At 37.8% G+C, this 18,042-nt stretch overlaps 1 protein-coding gene across 1 annotated transcript in view; it reads right to left on the reverse strand.

Moving 5' to 3' along the window:
* ANO4 (anoctamin 4) overlaps positions 1 to 18,042 on the reverse strand; it is a 127,336-nt gene that overhangs the window by 15,298 nt on the left and 93,996 nt on the right. Inside the window, exons 15-21 of the mRNA XM_062020377.1 lie at positions 17,803 to 17,885; positions 13,409 to 13,549; positions 10,696 to 10,860; positions 7,337 to 7,373; positions 3,724 to 3,835; positions 2,630 to 2,687; positions 50 to 147 (exon numbers count right to left, since the gene is read on the reverse strand). Coding sequence (XP_061876361.1) covers positions 50 to 147; positions 2,630 to 2,687; positions 3,724 to 3,835; positions 7,337 to 7,373; positions 10,696 to 10,860; positions 13,409 to 13,549; positions 17,803 to 17,885 — 694 coding nt within the window. The remainder of the gene's footprint in view (positions 1 to 49; positions 148 to 2,629; positions 2,688 to 3,723; positions 3,836 to 7,336; positions 7,374 to 10,695; positions 10,861 to 13,408; positions 13,550 to 17,802; positions 17,886 to 18,042) is intronic.

An 18,042-nucleotide genomic window follows, 5' to 3' on the forward strand; every position in this document is an offset into this window, starting at 1 on the left:
TTAGTATTCTTCTGTGACCTATAGAAGGCTAGACATTATATTTACTTACGGGTAGCCCAGTTCCATGAAATTATTCCAGGTCTGCTTTAACACCATTATAATACCCATTTGCATACAGAGATCAATAAGGCATCCACTAGGATGGCACTATGGAAGAAAAAGAAACAAAAAGTTAAACTGAAAGAATACTGAGTTTTAGAGCATTTCTTGAAGGCATATTAGATAATTTGCTTAAAAAGATATTAAATGCTATTCTCTTTAATTTTGAAGGTTTTTTAAAAATATAAACCCAGGAGAGAGAGACTATCATATCATCAGCCTTTTAAGCCTATCATCCATTTAATCAGCTGAAAACAATACAGTTTTCACATAAATGCTTTTAATATGTTGTGAAACTATGGGTGGGACAGAGGCAAAAGCTACCAAGTTTCTCCAGTGATTTCAACAGTTTTTGGGAAGGTTGACTGTGCATCAAGTCAAAGGATGAAGAGAAAATTACTCCTGGCTGCACAAGTGAACAGTGTATGTTTAGATCACAGACCTAATCCTGTTTGTTGAGTACTATTTAATGTGTATGACTGAGTGGACCACACAAAGCTATTTGTTGTTGAAAAATCTCTGTTAAAAAACAGTTCTTAGTGTCTCTTGCTAAGAGCTTGCTTGCTTGCTTTAGCAGTAGCTCCAGACCTTGAAGAAGTGCTGCTGCTTTTGGAAGAGATGTTCAACTACTACAAATTCAGGTGATTCCACTTTTTTTTTTCCCTTTAAATTTGATATTGGAAGAATCAGAAAAGGAAAGAAACTTTTTTTCCCTCAAAGAGCATTTTCCACAATTTTTGATTCTGCAGGTCCAAATAGTGGAGTCCAAGCTGTATTCTTAAATGTTGGGTACTATGGATAAGTCAGGCCACTGTCATAGAACTGTAAGTATTTATCTTTAAATTTTAGGGAGAAAAATTAGTTACAACCTATTACAAAATGTGATATTAATTTCTTATTCATACTGTGCTCAGAACCTAGGTCTCTGATGAGGTTTCTGCTGACCTCATTTGGCTTTTCTTCAGATTAACAGGGTGGCAGATAATTATTTAAAAGAAAATTAACTTCTCTGGCATGATTGTTAAATCATCATCCTTCTGATTTTAAGGATCAGTCACACGAGACAATATAACCTGAGAGAAGCAGGTGCAGTCTTAATGAAATAGCAGTGATGCTACAACCTAAACATCACGAACGTACAAAGAGAAGGCTATTCGAAGTGTATCTGGGCATTGTATTCTAAATTATGTTCCTAGTAAGACCTAACACTTCTATAGTCAATAAACAAAGACTTTTAAATTATACATTTCTTTTATTATTAGACTTTTTTTTTTCTTTGAGAAAAGGAAACACCAGCAACTGACCCAACCTGTTGCACTTCCCTGCCAAACTTGGTTCTTTCTTCCTTCTATCTCTGCTTCCACAGAAATGGGAGGTTCTTTCTGTGTTCTCTGATCCCTCTCCGAGATGGTTCAGCAAAGTAATTAAACAGAAAACTAATTCAGCCAGAAAAGGGAAGAGTTTCCTGCTGATACAGGCTGAACTGGATAGACTCCTCACAGGGCTGGACAAGCCAAAGGCAATGCAGAGGAACAGAAAAGAGCAAACTTCTGTCGGAAGGCTCAAAAGACGAGCAGAACTGTCTTGGCAATGGTAAGCTGTTAGGTTTGCTCAGCCCCTCTCAGTCTTGGAGGGATATTAAATGAATTTTTGTTTGACAATTTATCAAATATTCTTTCCTTGAATATACAGTAATCACCACAAAATTGGAATGTCTTTTTCAAATGCTCAACCAAAATGTTTATGTATCTGGAGGTCTGTAAATTCATTTTGGAAGTGTAAGATCTGCTTTTTCCACTTGCCATTTGTCATGTATTTGCAAAGTTTTGTTTTTTCATCTGAGAAGTAGGAAAGAAACTATGGGATTTGGGTGTGCAAATAGCACTGTGTGACTGGTCCAGAAATTGCTGCTGTTCACCTCCAATAACTGTCAAATGGTTTTGAATTCTGAATGTATTTGCAAAAAAATGACATTGATCCTTGAGTAACTCAGAAAGCCAACTTCTCATTGCTCTCCAAACCCATTTGGTTTTATAGTCATGGAACATTATGCCAGCAGCTTTTTTGGGATGTTTGGTCAGTTGTTTTGGTCAGCTTCAAGTACATTTTGTGTATCTGGATTTTTAAGTTTTCATTTTATTGTTTTAATTCCCTGGACAGCAAGACTAGAAAAGCTGAGAAGAAAGTGGGCTATTTTAGAAGCAGTAAGTTGTCAGATTAATACCTGACTTTGATTCATTTCAAGGATGAAATATTTCCAACACAAAATATAAATAAAGTTTAAAGCATTTGATACCACTATCCAAATGTGATGCAAACACTAAAACTGGTAGCATTGAAAAGGGCATATATATGAGCACGCAGATGCTTTTATAGCAGATGGCAGTGTCAGTAGTGTGGAGTTAGACGGCAACTGTAAACGCAATAACACACTCAAATATACCTAGACAGATTTACGTATATGCCTCTGCTTGCATTCACTGCACCTGTGGGCAGCAGATAAATCAGTGTGTAGTTAGTAAATGCTCACCTCTTCCAGTCTCCACCGGTTTATCAGCCTTAAGTAGGCACCAGGGTGTCCTGTAAATCTTTAACACAGGAATGTACATCAGCCTTTTTGTGTTAGCAGTCTGTTCACAGTAATACAAGAAAACTCATACTGTTGGTTTAAAGCTAACATCACCTTAGTGTGATTGATATAACTATAAAAGATGTTATGCTACAAATCATTTGGGAGGATTCCTGGAATAATTTCCACGAAGGACTACATATATTTTCACTTCCAGTTTTATAAATACTCTGCTGTTTCATATTCAACATTTGTAGGGAAGAGAGAAAATCTGAAAAAACTTTTCATGCCAGTTTGGGAAATGTCCTTCAAATGCCAGTCCATTTTCTTACGCGATTATGTGGGCTGTGACATCTATCTTTCTGTGAAATCAGTGGAAATGTTAGTATGCATTAGGAAATCACAATTTTCTTACTATTCTTCAATGCTTTCTCACAAAATTATTCCCACAACTTCCCATGTGCAAGTAATTGATACTGAGGAATTCTTCTATTCAACCCTTGTCAAAAGGTCTTCATGTGCTGTTAGCAGACTTGCAGAAAGATGCATATAAATATATACATATATTTAAATGTCTATGGAAAAAACATCCATCTAATAGCCCATATTTCACTCAACAGTCCAAATCATATTATTGAAGCAGCAAAATATTCAGGCAATTGGACTAGATGATTGTTGTAGATCCCTTCCAACTGTTGTATACTACGCTATCCTAAAAAAAGAATTATTTATTTATGTGTACAAATTAAACACATAAAGACAGAGTAAAGTGACTTACATGTATAGTATTTTGGGACCCATCAGTTGCCTGCAAACTTTTAACAGTGAAACTGTTAAAAGTTAGCATTGAGCCATTTTGGTGCTAAGAAATAAAAACTATGTTTGTTTCTGGGCTTTTGAAAGGAAAATAAACTCTGATTTGTCCTGCTTTGCTAGTATGGAATTTGCATTTTGAGATGTGTAATAATATGGTCCCATTTTATTTCATTACCGATAATTTTATTTCTTCTCTCTACTTCATTTTTTATATAGGAGGGTGCAGATGACAATCCTACCTTCCAAGGAAGAATGCTATATAAAATGTAGAGCTGTTTAGATTGACAAACTGAAAAAGAAACATTTTCAGGGTAAAGCTGTTCTCCCACTCTGATTCAGTACGAGGTTGCTCTGTCAAGAAAGAGAGCAGAGTTTCAGATGTTTAATCAGATTAACAATTTCCCTTGACACAAAGACTGTACATACCTATCACAGCTGGCAATGTCTTTGCAAATTAGCCTGCTGATTTCAAAATATAAGCTGACAGAAAAAATTGTATCCAAAACCAGAACACAGCATGTGAGTTTGGAAAGACTTAGAAATTTCTTCCTATATCTTGATATGTATGTTCCCAGGAGACTGTAAGAAAGTGGTCAAGTTAATGTGTATACTAAACATCCCTCCTGGATTCCTCTGTCCTTTAGAGTCTTGGGCATTTATCTTGTTTCCTTTTCTGCAGCCTATGATAATGACATTGCTAGGAAGCACCCCACTACAAACCACACAAGTGTCTTTTTGCTAGAAATGTCACACTGCACTGGAGCAAATCCTCTTTGTAATTCTTTTATGGATTTGTCCACTATGCTGGCACCTGAGAAGTGTACACAGATATCAGTGCCACTGCATGAATTCCTTTCCTTGTCCCAGGGAGCTCATCATGGAGACTGAAAAAAAATGTCATATATTCATAGAATCATAGAATGGTAGGGGTTGGAAGGGACCTTCAGAGATCATCTAGTCTAATCCCCTGCAGAAGCAGGTCCACCTAGATCAGGTCACATAGGAATGTGTCCAGGTGGGTTTTGAAGACATCCAGAGAAGGAGACTCCTTATCCTCCCTGGGCAGCCTGTGCCAGGACTCCCTCACCTGAACAGTGAAATTGGGTTTTTTTATGTTTAAATGGAACCTTTTGTGTTCCAGCTTCATCCCATTACTCTTTGTCCTGCTACTAGCTACTATAGAAAAATGGGATGCCCCAACCTCCTGACACCCGCTCCTTAGATATTTATAAATGTTAATAAGATCTCCCCTCAGTCTCCTCCAGACTAAACAGCCCCAGTTCCCGCAGCCTTTCCTCGTATGAAAGATGTTCCAGTCCCCTGATCATCTTGGTGGCCCTGCACTGGACTCTCTCCAGAAGTTCCCTGTCCCTCTTGAGCTGAGAAGTCCAGGACCAGACACAGGACTCCAGATGAGGCCTCACCAGGGCAGAGTAGAGGGGGAGCAGAACCTTCCTTGACCTACTGGCCACATTTTTCTTGATGCATCCCAGGATGCCATTGGCCTTCTTGGCCACGAGGACACATTGCTGGCTCATCTTTAGTTTATTATCAATCAGGACTCCCAGGTCTCTCTCTGCAGAACTGCTCTCCAGCAGGTCAATCCCCAGCCTGTAAGGGAGGATTGTTCCTTCCCAGATGCAGGACTCTGCACTTGTCCTTGTTGAATGACATGAGATTCCCAATTTTATTGATTCATGAATCATAAGATTCATGATTTTCCAACGAATCAGATAAGGCAAATGGGAAAGGGGAAGACATAATCTTCCCTTCAGGTAGGCCCTTAATCTCCATTTAAAGAGACATCAAGGCAGAACTTAATAAAACAACATCTGTGCCAACACACCAGTACTATGTCCTGGAGTGACTTTCCAATTTGAAAGAGTTTTAGTCAACCATTCCTGGGATCAGGAGTAATGAGATACATGGAGGTACTAGTGGTGATTCTGAGTATCATAGTGATAGTATTTGTATACTGCTTCCAAAGGAACCTCCGGTAAGTGCTGGAAGTATAGAATCAGAAATGATAAACTAGATTATCTTTAGAGATGCCCTAACCATAAGGAAATTTTAAGTAGATGCATCAATGGACAAGTTCCTGTGTGACCTACTCCAGGAGGTCTTGCTCTGGCAGGGGAGTTGGACTAGAGAATCTTTCAAGGTCCCTTCTGACCCTTAGGATTCTGTGATTCTATGGTCAACAAAACCATAAAACAGACCATAGATTAACAACTGTGTTAAGAGATTTGGAGATGCCTGTCAAGAAAATAAAATTTCTCTGTATTCCAGTTCAATCACGTTTAGCCAAGTGGAAAGAAGTATAAGCATCATGGATTTTTTATGCCAATCTGTGAGAATGACAAATTGGACTTTCACAAGGCTGCTAAAGCTGAAGCTTTGCTCATATGTCCATTAGAGACAATGACAATGTTCTGAAGGAGCATGGCTGTGAGCTCAAAAAAAGGTCATGTAAAGGCTGAAGGACATACTGAATGCAGCTTTGCTGCCAATCCCACTCTCAGTTTATTACACTGATAAAGGTCATTCAAACCAAATTAGCTACTTAAGCCATCAGAACAGAACAGTCTGAACACTATCAAAACAGTTTGACCTACCGAGTTTTCATACAGGTGCATTCTGCATGGGCTACAAGTAGTAGACCTACCTTGATAATAACTTGGCCGAAAGTAACCAAGCTTCAAGGTCTCCAGACCATAAACCAGTCTGTTTTTTTAATCTTAAAACAGATACTCCCAGGGTGTCATAGGGAGTAAAAGAGCATAGCCTGTGCAAATCACATACTTGAAAGTCATATTTCTTAACCTTAGCTAGCAGGTATCTTTTTCATTGAGACAGGATAGCAAAAAATATTAAAAATTTACAGCATACAAATGAAGACTCTCAATCTAGTACGAAATAACAGAATAAAATGCAATCATTCACAGTGGTGCTTTGAACACATCAGCTGTGGCTTCCCAGGTATAGAAAAGCCTTGTTAAAATCAGCTGTGTGTTTCCTCTGAGCAGACACCAAAATCTGTCCACCTGCTCCAAAATACATTATGCAACATCATCAATGTACACAGGTATCCAGAAGCTCTAAATAATCTCCTGAAACCACTTTTGGGCCTGTCATAATATGATTCACCAAATAGACCTTCAGCAAGAGTCTCATTGCAGGCTTCATCACATTATGGAGCTTTTGCCAATTGCTACCAACTACTTCAATCTTCCAACATTATCAGGATCTCCAGAGATTCTGGCTGAGCCATGGATATATGATAGCCCATTGCTACCCCAGTGACAGTACATGCTGTCCTTAGAAAACATGTTTTCCTTACTGTAGCTTAAAGATCACCTTTATGGTTGAGAAGAAAAGATTACTGAAACATAGAACATCACTACACTTTAAGTGTTGGTAGAGTTGTTGAGTCATCTAGTTATTTTCCCTCCAAATTGCTGCCCCTCTTAAAGGCATTTGTTTGATAGTCAAGGAGCACCTTTCAATCCATTTCAAGGTCTCCACAAAACCTGGGGGCTGTAGGTGCTCAGTTTCTCTGAAAATTGATGCTTTTTCAAGCCAAGGTAACAGTTTAAGTTCTTACAGTGTAAGGAGTTGGAACAAGAATCAGGCATTGCAGATGAGTGACTGCTGTTGCCACTAATTAAATGGCACTATAACTGAGTTTATAGACTCCTTTATAATAAACTTAAGAAAAACGTGAATTCCTATAGATTGCAAATTAATCATGTTTTTTCTTATTTATTCAGTGAATGGTTATCACAGTATAGGGACCAAAAAACACTCTAACCCAGTACAATATCATGCAATTTTGTATTTAACATTGCTTACCTAAATTTGTCAGGAAAAGAGCAACCTTTTCATACAGCTGTAAAAGAGAAGAAACAGCCTCTTAGCTGAGGTAGAGTAACTGCCCTTACATATTAAATTTGACATCCAGATGGTCTCTGTGATGTTCTGATAATTATGATAATAAAAACTATATAGCAATAATACAGTAATGATACAATCAATCATGGAACAGTAATATTTTTAGAACGTCTACTCAGCTCTTTCAATGCATGCTGTCACTGCCCCTATTTTACATACATCATGAAAAAGGTTGAGATAACTTTTCCAAGAACACAAAGCAGAACAATAGCACAACTGGGATTTTTGTTTTAGTTACTCATGGAACATTTCTCTCAAAAAAAAAGCCATGCTAGTGGGAGAATGTTCTGGTGTGTTGGGTATTTTGGGCTTTTTGGGTTTGTTTGGGATTTTTTTAATGCTGAAATGAATGACACTAGGGCAACAGGATTGCTTCTGAGAAAGTCTTTACCAAGCCCCATGACCAGACACATTTCTTAGAATCAGTGACATTGTTCTAAATCCTAAATGGTACTTTCTGCACTTGGCAGATACCATGCTCTCAAACTCTCTGGGAGACTGCTAATTTCATAAAGCTTATAAAAACTCACTTGGAGGGTTTGCACAATGAGTGTTTGCAAAGGTATTTTGCAGCTATGAAGTATACCACTACTGACATCAATATCAGTGTAAATTAATACAATTTCTATTTGCCCAAAACATGTTCTCACAAAATGCTAAATGTCCTTAACTGTCACTGATGCCTAAAGAAATACGAAGCTGTTCCTATTTCAGGCTCATATACTTACTTATTCCTAATGTGTGTATCAGCAACATTTCTTCTCTTTTGCAGTTATCCTTATAAACTCTTGTTTAAATTGAGTTATGTACAATCTACGGATCAAATTGCCTGCTTAAGAACTCAAGTCATCCTGAATTACCTCACTCATGTTAACAACCACTTCTTGCTTAGAATAGATTTTTGCTGCCTTAGGAGTAAACAATTTTGTTTCAAGTAATGAAAAAAGTGGTTTCTTCTAGGTTTAAAAGCATCTCTTAAGGGCAATAGTAAAAGTGCTAAGTGTCTGGGTGCTTTATATCCTGATCTCAGTGGGGAGTGTGCTATTTTACAAACGTGTATTGCTCTGCAGAAAGGGATGTCAAAACTGTATTTTGTTGCTATTCCTCCTGGAACAGTAAGACTGTGTTAGAGATTCTGTTAGCAGTGTTTAGATCTAATTACCTGCTACTGCAGTTTATCACCACTAGTCCCAGGGCGCCTTGCTTAGGATCATATTATGTTCTGTGTTCATATTTTCTAATAGGCAACATCATTGGAATTAACATGTTTTGTTAACCTAGGTAAAGCTAATGATTGTTTCCAGGTCAGGTTGCAGGATTATCTAGGAGATATTATGCTTGAAGGTCACTTCATTTTCTCGTGATGGATGCTTCAGTGTATGTACCTAGCTCCCAAAGCATCCAGTCTAGAAGTTACTTGTGGTATAGTCCTTTCCCCTGATGCTTAGAGAGCTTGTCAACTCATATCAGAATCACTGGTGGCTTTCCAGGCTCCCTAGTAGTGGATTCCATACTATTACATCTTAATTCATTCTGGTTTTATTAACTATCTTTACTTGCTCTCCTGCTACTTTTTTGAGTCACAGTTTGTAGAGGGTTCAACTACCTGAATTGTTCCTGAGGAATTTTTTTCAAAAGAAATCCCACTACTGTCCTTCAGTAAACTAAGATAATCCATCGTGGGAAGTGAGGGATTATGTTCTTAAATCCTTCTTTTCAAAAGTTCCCGCAGTTTCATGTTTTGGGGATCTTTTGTTTCTGTGAGCTATGTCCAGATGTAAGACTCTGGTGTTTATTGCATGGTGAGTATAATGCTTAAGAGATCCATCTTTGCAATGCTCTACTTAGTTGATGTATTTTAGGAAATAAATCAAAGGCACCTTCAAGCCATCTTCTATTATTTAAAGAATTTGTCTAAGCCAAGAGAACCAAATAATTCTGTTTGTGCAGTATTTCTTTGTTGCTGCTTCACTGCACATACAATGACTTGTACTGAGAGCTTGGAAATGGATGTTGTACTTGCAGATATATATAGTTTTCTTTTTATTTCTTTTATGTTTATTATGTGCTCTCAGTGGATTAAAGAAAATCTCCAAAAGCTGCAGACGACAAACAATAAATCAAAAATAACATAAAAGTAGAGAGTCCTCAATACAAATTCAGACAGTAATAGCTTCCACCTCCTCTTTCTGCTCTTTCTCAGCCTATAGTCCTACCTTAGGGAAAACATAGGAAAGTCAACAGTTCTTGATAGACTGTCCTAGTCTCCAATCCAGTCTTGCCTTTGCCCAAGGGAGAAGTGAAGTCCTGCAGCAAAACCTCTTCGAGTTTCTTGCTATATAAATGAGAGGCTGTTAAAATTAATTTTTAGGCTTGGGTATTGAACAGAAAAGAAAGTAGTCTCCAAGCCAGCACTTGAAAATGTGCAGGCCTGAAGTAGTATCTCATACTTTGCCTAGGAAGTAAGTCAGGCCTCCTCCTGGAGCAAAGCCTAACATACTTTTTGTAGAAGCCACGCTTGCTACTGAGTGGGTAATGATACTCCATCCTGGCTCCAATACATGGATGATTTTTAGATTGATCCTTTCTCCTTCTTAAACTGCATTCTTATGTCAGTTGACAAAAACCTGTCAGTAAAAGGCCATACGCCTCCTGCCAAGAGCTACTGATAGAAGACACATTGCCATCACAGCAATATACAGAAGTACTTGTATCTTGGTGTAAGGGTGAAACTCATTCCCCATCTAATTCAGGCTATATTGTCTTGCTGGAGCTGTTACAACATAGAAATTCCACTTTTGTCTTTGTCCAAACCAGTTTGCAACAATAACCTGAACTCTGTCAGTCCCCTACAACACACCCAGACCATGTCTCTGGTGTACTCTGGCAAAGGCTATAAATAAGAATTAAACCTGGCCACTGCATTTGAAAAACAACATGAAAATACTAATTAAAAATAAGAATATTAATGAAATGGACCTAAATCTGAAAATATATGAAAGCAAAAAAGAGGCAGAGGATAAAACAGATGTATAGACATGTCTACATAATATATTTTTTAGAACACTCAAACACACTTTACATAATATTTTGGGTTTGAAATTGTACTTCACACAAATAGTGAACAATGTTCATAAACAATAACTATGTGTCTGGCTTAGCAACACACTCCATTCTGGATGAAAAAGGAACTAAAGACATTCAGTGGTCTGGAGGTTGAGATATTTGCTGATCTGATGGCTTGAGTTAGTTTTACTCACCACATTCAGTAGCATGATGATGCAAAAGTTGATGCACACTGCGGTCCCTGTAGTTGCAACCTGAGAGTTATTCCTGATTAACGCCCACTTAAAGGCAGCAAAAGTGCTGACAGTCACAACACGGTAAATAACAATGCCAAAAACAGCAGCAATCACCACACAGATCTAAAAGAAGAAAAAATCAGAACAACCTGAAAACTTTCTATAGAACAGGAGTTAACCTCTCCCCGAAACAATGAAAACTAAAACAATGAAATGAAAGCCTGGAAAAACACATCCATTTTGATCCCAGAGAAGGGTTTCAAAATGAATATTCTTATGGTGAAGTCTTTTTTATTTTCTATAATGAAAAATGAAATCTTACTAAAATACATTTTAATTTAAAGTATTTTCTTGAAAATGTACCTCTACCTTGGCATTTAATGTGGGAAACAGTGTTGCCAGCTCTGTAAATTAGAAAGTTTCCTTACATGTGTGTTCTACAATATGCAAAGTCTAGTCTCAAGCTTATGTCCCAGCTAGATATTGTGATATTTGGAATGGATTTTGTGCTTTGATGGAGTTCACATTTGCAGGAAAAAAATGCCTCCATTTGTAAGTGATACCTCAACAACAGCCATGCAAGCTACCCTAGCAAGCTGTTTCTTCCTATAGTTCTGGAAAGATTCTATCTAAAAAAGGTAACAAATTCAATTGCCCTTTTAATTTCTTCTCTGACCAGACTTTCGGCAAATGTGATAGTTATAATTTGAAAGCCATGCAGCTGAGCCAGCTGAACACCTCATGTTCCAGATGCAAGAGTTGAGCATTAAATGACAACTGTTTTCCATTGGGACCAATTTATGTCATAGATTAGCAAGCCACCTAAAAGACAAGCACTTGGGAACTACCAGGGGTGACTCAGAGTGATGGAGGAGGTAAGAAGAGAGCGTTTCTTCAGTAGAAGACAGATTATTTGCAAAAGACAAGTGTATTCTAAGGTTACACACAGACAATTTAAACCTATAAAAGTTGAAGCATATCTAAGATAACTGAATGGGCAAAATGATTTTGAAAACACTATGTGTTAATCAAGCTGATTCCATATTTTATTAGTTACAAAATGGATTGACACAATTGCAGTGCAGAAGAAACTGAAGAGTGTACGTACATAATAAGGATTGTCTCTGTGTTCCATGCATGGTGTTGAGGGGAAGAAGGACCACTTCTTCCAGAGCCACTAAACTGGTTCAAGCTGTAACAATAACTGTGCTGTGAGATTTTATTATTTTTTTAAATGTATTAATCAATGCTGTGAAATTTTGATGACTGCTCTAACTTGATTTTTTTTTTTTTGTAAGAGTATATCTCCTGTGCTTAAAGCTGCAATTTTAAAGGAATATTTTTACCTAAATAGGGAAAAATTCAGAATTTTTCCAACTCACTGTAAGCTCATGCTATACCAGCAATACAAAATAATCCTTGTCCTATTTTCAGTGACTGCTATGGGGACAATTTGCAGTGTACACAATTCAGAGCAAAGCTACTCTCTCTGGCACTTGTAGCAAGATCTATCACTAAACTAAGAAGATTAATGACTGCTTTTGCAAAGGATAGGGAGTGAAAAACAGTCCCCTTAAATAATGTAGGGAGAATAAGCAAAACGTTGCAAGTGTAGAATCAATTCTGAGCAGAGATTGCAGTCCTGAATGTCTTAAGGCTTAAGTGTCTTCAAGGGCTGAGTCAGACAGTGTGTTGGCTCCTCATGCCAAGTGTTTCTCTTTGTGTCTCTGTTCATCCACCTCACATAGCTGAGCACAGTTCATCTCAATAATGCTCTTGCCTTTCTTGTCCAAGGTTGCTTTGGACAATTTTGAAGCCACTGGTTTCTTACAAGCCTTCTGCTCTATTTCCCCCCTTCTGACTCCAACACAAAATTGATGAGCTAGCTCACCTACTTGACTCTCCATGGGTCCTGAAGTTATACACGTACATCGTTTTCTAGCCTTAGTAAATTCCATAAGGGTCTCGGTGCTAGCTGCATTTTCAAGATCACTACTACTGCAGTTTTCATATGAGTGATGGTGAATGAAAGCTTCAGTGAAGTTAGAGGATGGGAGCATTTCGACAGAAACGTGTGTAGCTCTCTATTAGGGGAGATTTTGCTGCTACTTTGGAAGAGGGAGAAATGCCTCATTTTAGACAAGAAACGTTGGTTTCTCCATTTCACAATTGAACTGGGAAGATGAACCCTCTTTCATTAACTCCTTGATACACTGAAAAATGAGGATATATTAACATCATTAAGCACACTAGACATTTTAGTTAGGTTCTCTCTGGGGTTTGCAAAGAACGATTGACTCTTCCATGGCATTCCTTGAAACTATTCTGTGCTGTCAACACAGGGAAGGAAAGAAATTCAGTGAGCTAACTCAGCCAGCTGAAGTTAGTGCCTAAATGTGATGATGTCACTGTTCCAGCATGTGTGTCACTACATATAATGTTATGTGTGTAGCCTTGAAGGAATGACTTAACTATCTGTGAGACTCAGTGAAGAGTAAACCGGTGTAGGGCTTTACAGGAACTCAGGGTATTTGCTATCTTCAGCTTGCAGTAAACATGATAGAGCTTATTTCACTTTCCAGCAGTCACATCCAGTATCTCCATACTCTCTCAGCAGAAACAATCTTATTTTGCACTTTTTCAACTGGTAAACAAAGAAAAGTTCTCAAACCATAAAAAATATCCCAGATGCAGAAACAATGAGTCTGCTGCATTTATCTGCAAATGCTTGATAAGGCTCTGGCTTCCCAGATATGGGGTTCATTCGTTCTTTCTTGGAGTACTTGGCTTCAAACTGTGGACGTATTTCCTCCTAAAGAACAGACAGACAATGTTCACATATGACACAGCTAGGAAAGATTCTGTAGGAAAATTCAGATCATTTATCAGATCACTGTTATGGGCAATTACCTCTTTGAATTCAGTAGTTGGCACAGTTGCTATAAAAACTGAGCTGGGAAATCAGGTCTGCTTTATCAGAACTAGAGTAAATCACCGTACTCATAAAACTGTACTGAAAGTATTCGATAAATTCCCCAATCAGCTACTCATCTAAACATTGCTCTTTCAAAGTATATAGCTGTAAGACAAATCATTTTAAGGTTGATATTGAAGAGTTTTTCAATTTGGCATTATTTTACCGATTCTTGAATTCTACAACAAAGCAAAAAAATCCTCTTTCCAAATCCACTTACTGTTTGCTAGGTAATTGGTTACCCTCCAGTTATCTGCATTTGAAGAAGGAGCCATGTCATCTAATATTGATCAGTTCCTTCCTAACTGGGACAGTATTATTAGCAGGAACAATTTTCAGCAGCAGAAATGTCAGGTCCTCCTTTGCCATGAAAACTCTTTTCTGAAAGGAAACTTGAGGATTCCTTGGGGAGAGATTTTGTTACATTTGTTACAGCCTTGTCAGAAGACAAGGTTCATCCTCAGACCAGGTGAGACCTCATGGTTTTCTGCTGCAGTAGGGCTGCCACACTGCCCTGCCATCCAGAAGGTTCACTGTCAGCTGTGTGTCCTGTGCCAGCTCACCCAAGTTTGACATCAGGGGTGCTGTCAGAGATGAGAAAAACACCAGGCTGTGAAGTTGGACTCTCACAGCTGCTGACATCAAGTTCTACAATGCTATGATGCCTTCTGGAGAACTGGCCCATGGTGCAGCTGGATGCAAGGGAGCAGCTATATAGACTATAGCTATAGACTACCTTTGGAGCTTTTCCACCAGACCTCTGCTATGTATTTATTTGTAACAGCCAAGAATCCACTATATTAATTTCAGTCACTTCCAACCCTTCAACTGCATTTAATTGAACTTGGACTGACTGGAAGTTATAAATGCCTGGACCTTAAATGACTGCATTGAAATAGATGAATGTTAACTTGTCATATAAGTCCTTAGAGTGTGAATAAAAATAAGATAGCCTAAAATCCTACATCCTTTTTATAAAATTCCCCTAGGGGAAAAAAAGAAGAAAGAAGTAATGTCTCATTCTCTCAAATTTCGAAGGCACTTTCCCAACAGAGTTAATTTCCAAATTCAAGCAGTGACCTGGTAACATGGTATTAAAAAATGCCATCTTATTCTACCTTGCTCAAGCTGTTCCTGCTATGTCAGGGCTGAAGGCTGCTGAGTAGACCATAATCTAGGAAAGGACACAATGCAAGCAGTATTCCTGTGTGTCCAGGGATATGCAAAAGGACAGATTGTGATAGCACTGAAGCAGGGCACATGAGAATTCCACCCTGCAGATTGTGCAACGGCTCTTCATCTGACTTAGACCAATATACAAAAATCTCTTTCTTCTCTGCATCTCTCTCATTATCTTGATTACCTTTTACAATCTGCACTAAGGAAAGTCCTTATCATAGGCACCCGCCCACGAATCTAGGTATCTTCCATGATCTCCAATCAATTCAGATAATGCAAGTGCCATTTTTATGGACACATACCCACCAAAAAAATGGAACTCTGGCATAAAGCTTCACCTAATGACACTCAGCAATGCTAAGCACAGCTTGAGGTAGGAAGTGAACAGTACTGTACCTTGCTGAGTTTAATCACATAAAGAAAGTGACACTGAAGAAAAAGAAGCAAGCATGCTATAAATAACAATAGAAGACATATTTCGACTGGGAGTGACAGGAGCTCTGCTTGGTTGGTCTCTTATTACATGTCCAGACAAGACCCAGTTACTCTCCATGTCTCTCACCTTGCTCTTCATTTACAAGAAAAGGAAATGCAGATACACAGGGTTGAATGGGCCAGAACATATTCAGCCCACAACCCCAGACTGGGGGAACCAGATGCTACAGAGGCTGCTACGTGCTCTCTTTGAGTGAAAATCCAAAGTAGTGAGGAATTCACAAGGCTGCATATCTGAACAAATTTAATTCTCCTTCCCATTGTCTTCACTGCTGCATTGCTTTTCTCTTAATTTAGAACAGAAAAGTGATAACAAAATGATAGGAAACCTTATAAATGAGCTTATTTCCCCCCAATCTATTGTTGGTAAGAATGAATAAATTTCTCTCTGCAGCAGAACCTTAATTTGACAATAAATATTAAAGCAAGCAAAAGCTAGACATAGTAGATAAGGTTAATAGAAATAACAAATTTCATTAACAAAAGCTTGTGACTCAAAATGGTAATTAGAGTTCCTTAATTGATTTATTTGAAATAGCTAAAAAAAGAAAAAGTCTGATTTCTTCTAGTGATAACTGAATGGAATGTAGAGAAGAAATAGAATTTGTAGTGATTTTACTACAAAGCAGCACTTTCAGGAGTAAAATTTTCACCTTATGGAGACAAAATTGTCACTGACATCTCACTAACAGGTACAACTTTATGATCAAACTCCACAAGATGTGTTTCAATCTACATAGAAAAGACTGTTCTTCTTTCTTCCAGCATTTCAAACATAGATCAATCCAATTCTTTACTCACAGGAAAAACCATACTGATTTCCAGAGCATCAGATATGAATTAATGTGTATTGCCTTAGTCCAGATATACAGCGCCTTAATCCAGTGTCCAAATCCAGGTACATTAAACAGTGAAAAGTACAGATATATAATATTCCAAACTTTAAACATCTGCAAGATCACACTTCCTGAGAAAAACATTAAAAAGGCCTCATACTGTAATTGCTTGTGCATTTTGTTGGTTTAATTGCTTCTTCTCATTCTGAGGACACTGAGCTATAATCCTGACTTGAAAATTGCAATTTGATACCTCTGACTTTTGCCTTATCTGTCAGCAGCAGCAGTAGCTTTTTTGGCAACTAGCCAAGATGGGACATGGTCACTGAAGATCAATGCTGACCAATATTTAATCTCAGGCAGGACCATCTCAGTGCAGTCTCTCTGTTACTTGTCAGTATTAGCAAGAGCAGGCTGCTAATCTCAAGAGATTTAAACCAATATTCAAGTATTTTCTAAATACGTTACAATAGTCCTAAGTCTCACTAAGAATTGACAGCATATATGTACAAGTAAGGATATTCCTGCTGCTGTAAAGAAAACAGTTTCCACTTGTGTAAATTATTTCATTTTATGTCATTGGATTATTTTCTTTTTCATTAAGCATTTAAAATATCCTACCAGGAGATGAGCAACAGTACTGTTTCATGGCCTCATTGAACTGCACAAATTGCCTCATAGAGACAAAAATCTCAAATTCAAAAGTCTATTTCTCTGCTGGCAAGATTAGTGAAAGAAATTTTTCACAGAGGCAGCAATATAGAAGTTCAACTGCATTGAGGCCACTACAGCAGCCTCTTACAATCCCTCCAAGATGTTTATAACAGTCTCTGGAGAGAAAGGAGAGCAGACTCTGTGGACACCTATACATCCAAGTCCCTCTCAAGGACCACTTTTTTCCTCCCACATCCACCGAGTCTTGCTTTTATCCTGAATAATAAAATCTTCTAGTTCTCCTTACACCTTATCTCTTAATCTTAAGAATATACAGATTCTTTCTGGTAATCACCACAGAAAAAAAGTAAGTTTCTTTTTCTTGCCATTTAGTTTTCTTCGTAAAGGGATTTCTTCTACTAACAAGTAGATGAATCCTTTGAGTTGATTTGTCTCCCTCAGTGTCTCTGCAGCACTATAACTTAGGTAACCAGCATCTGAATGCTCAGAAGCTGGTACTAGCCTCACAAGGATTTCTCTCCATCAATATTCTTAGTGTCTATCTAAAAGAACAAATAAAAACTCATTTGTCAGAATTCAGGGTACCCCAGGCTGTCAAGAATTTCCTTGGACTCAAAAGTAAAATCTGTTATCTTCCTCCAAATTCCTTTTTGTTCCTGCCACAACAACAGCCACTAGTTAATTTAGATTTACAAAGGTTTAAAAAGAGAGGACAGATTGGCCTGGTAGAAGTTTCTTCACATTCCAAAGGAAACATCTGAGGAGAAAAATGCTTATTTTCTAGTTCATAAAGATTTGATGATTGAATTGAAAAGAAATCCAAAAGAAAAAAAACCATGCTTACGTTTTTAACCATATCTTTTTATATGAAAGCTTATGGAGTTAAGTGTATCTTGTTATACAAACCTCTTCTTCTTCCCAGTCTATCAAGTCCCAGTCATAAGCAATTACTGCTCGCCGCCTTTTCCAAAACTCCAGAAAAACAGTTGCTGGAGCAAATAGAAAAAAAAACACCATTTTTTTTTTTTAAAGTCAAGAAAATGTTAATGACTATCACAGAACTGTCGAATGAAGCTGTTACATTATTTTAATGTCTTTGCATAAATGGGTTCTTTGAACAGCAAATCATGCTGATGATCAAAACTG

This window comes from Colius striatus, chromosome 1 (genome assembly GCF_028858725.1).
Source record: "Colius striatus isolate bColStr4 chromosome 1, bColStr4.1.hap1, whole genome shotgun sequence".
Classification (NCBI taxonomy): domain Eukaryota; kingdom Metazoa; phylum Chordata; class Aves; order Coliiformes; family Coliidae; genus Colius; species Colius striatus.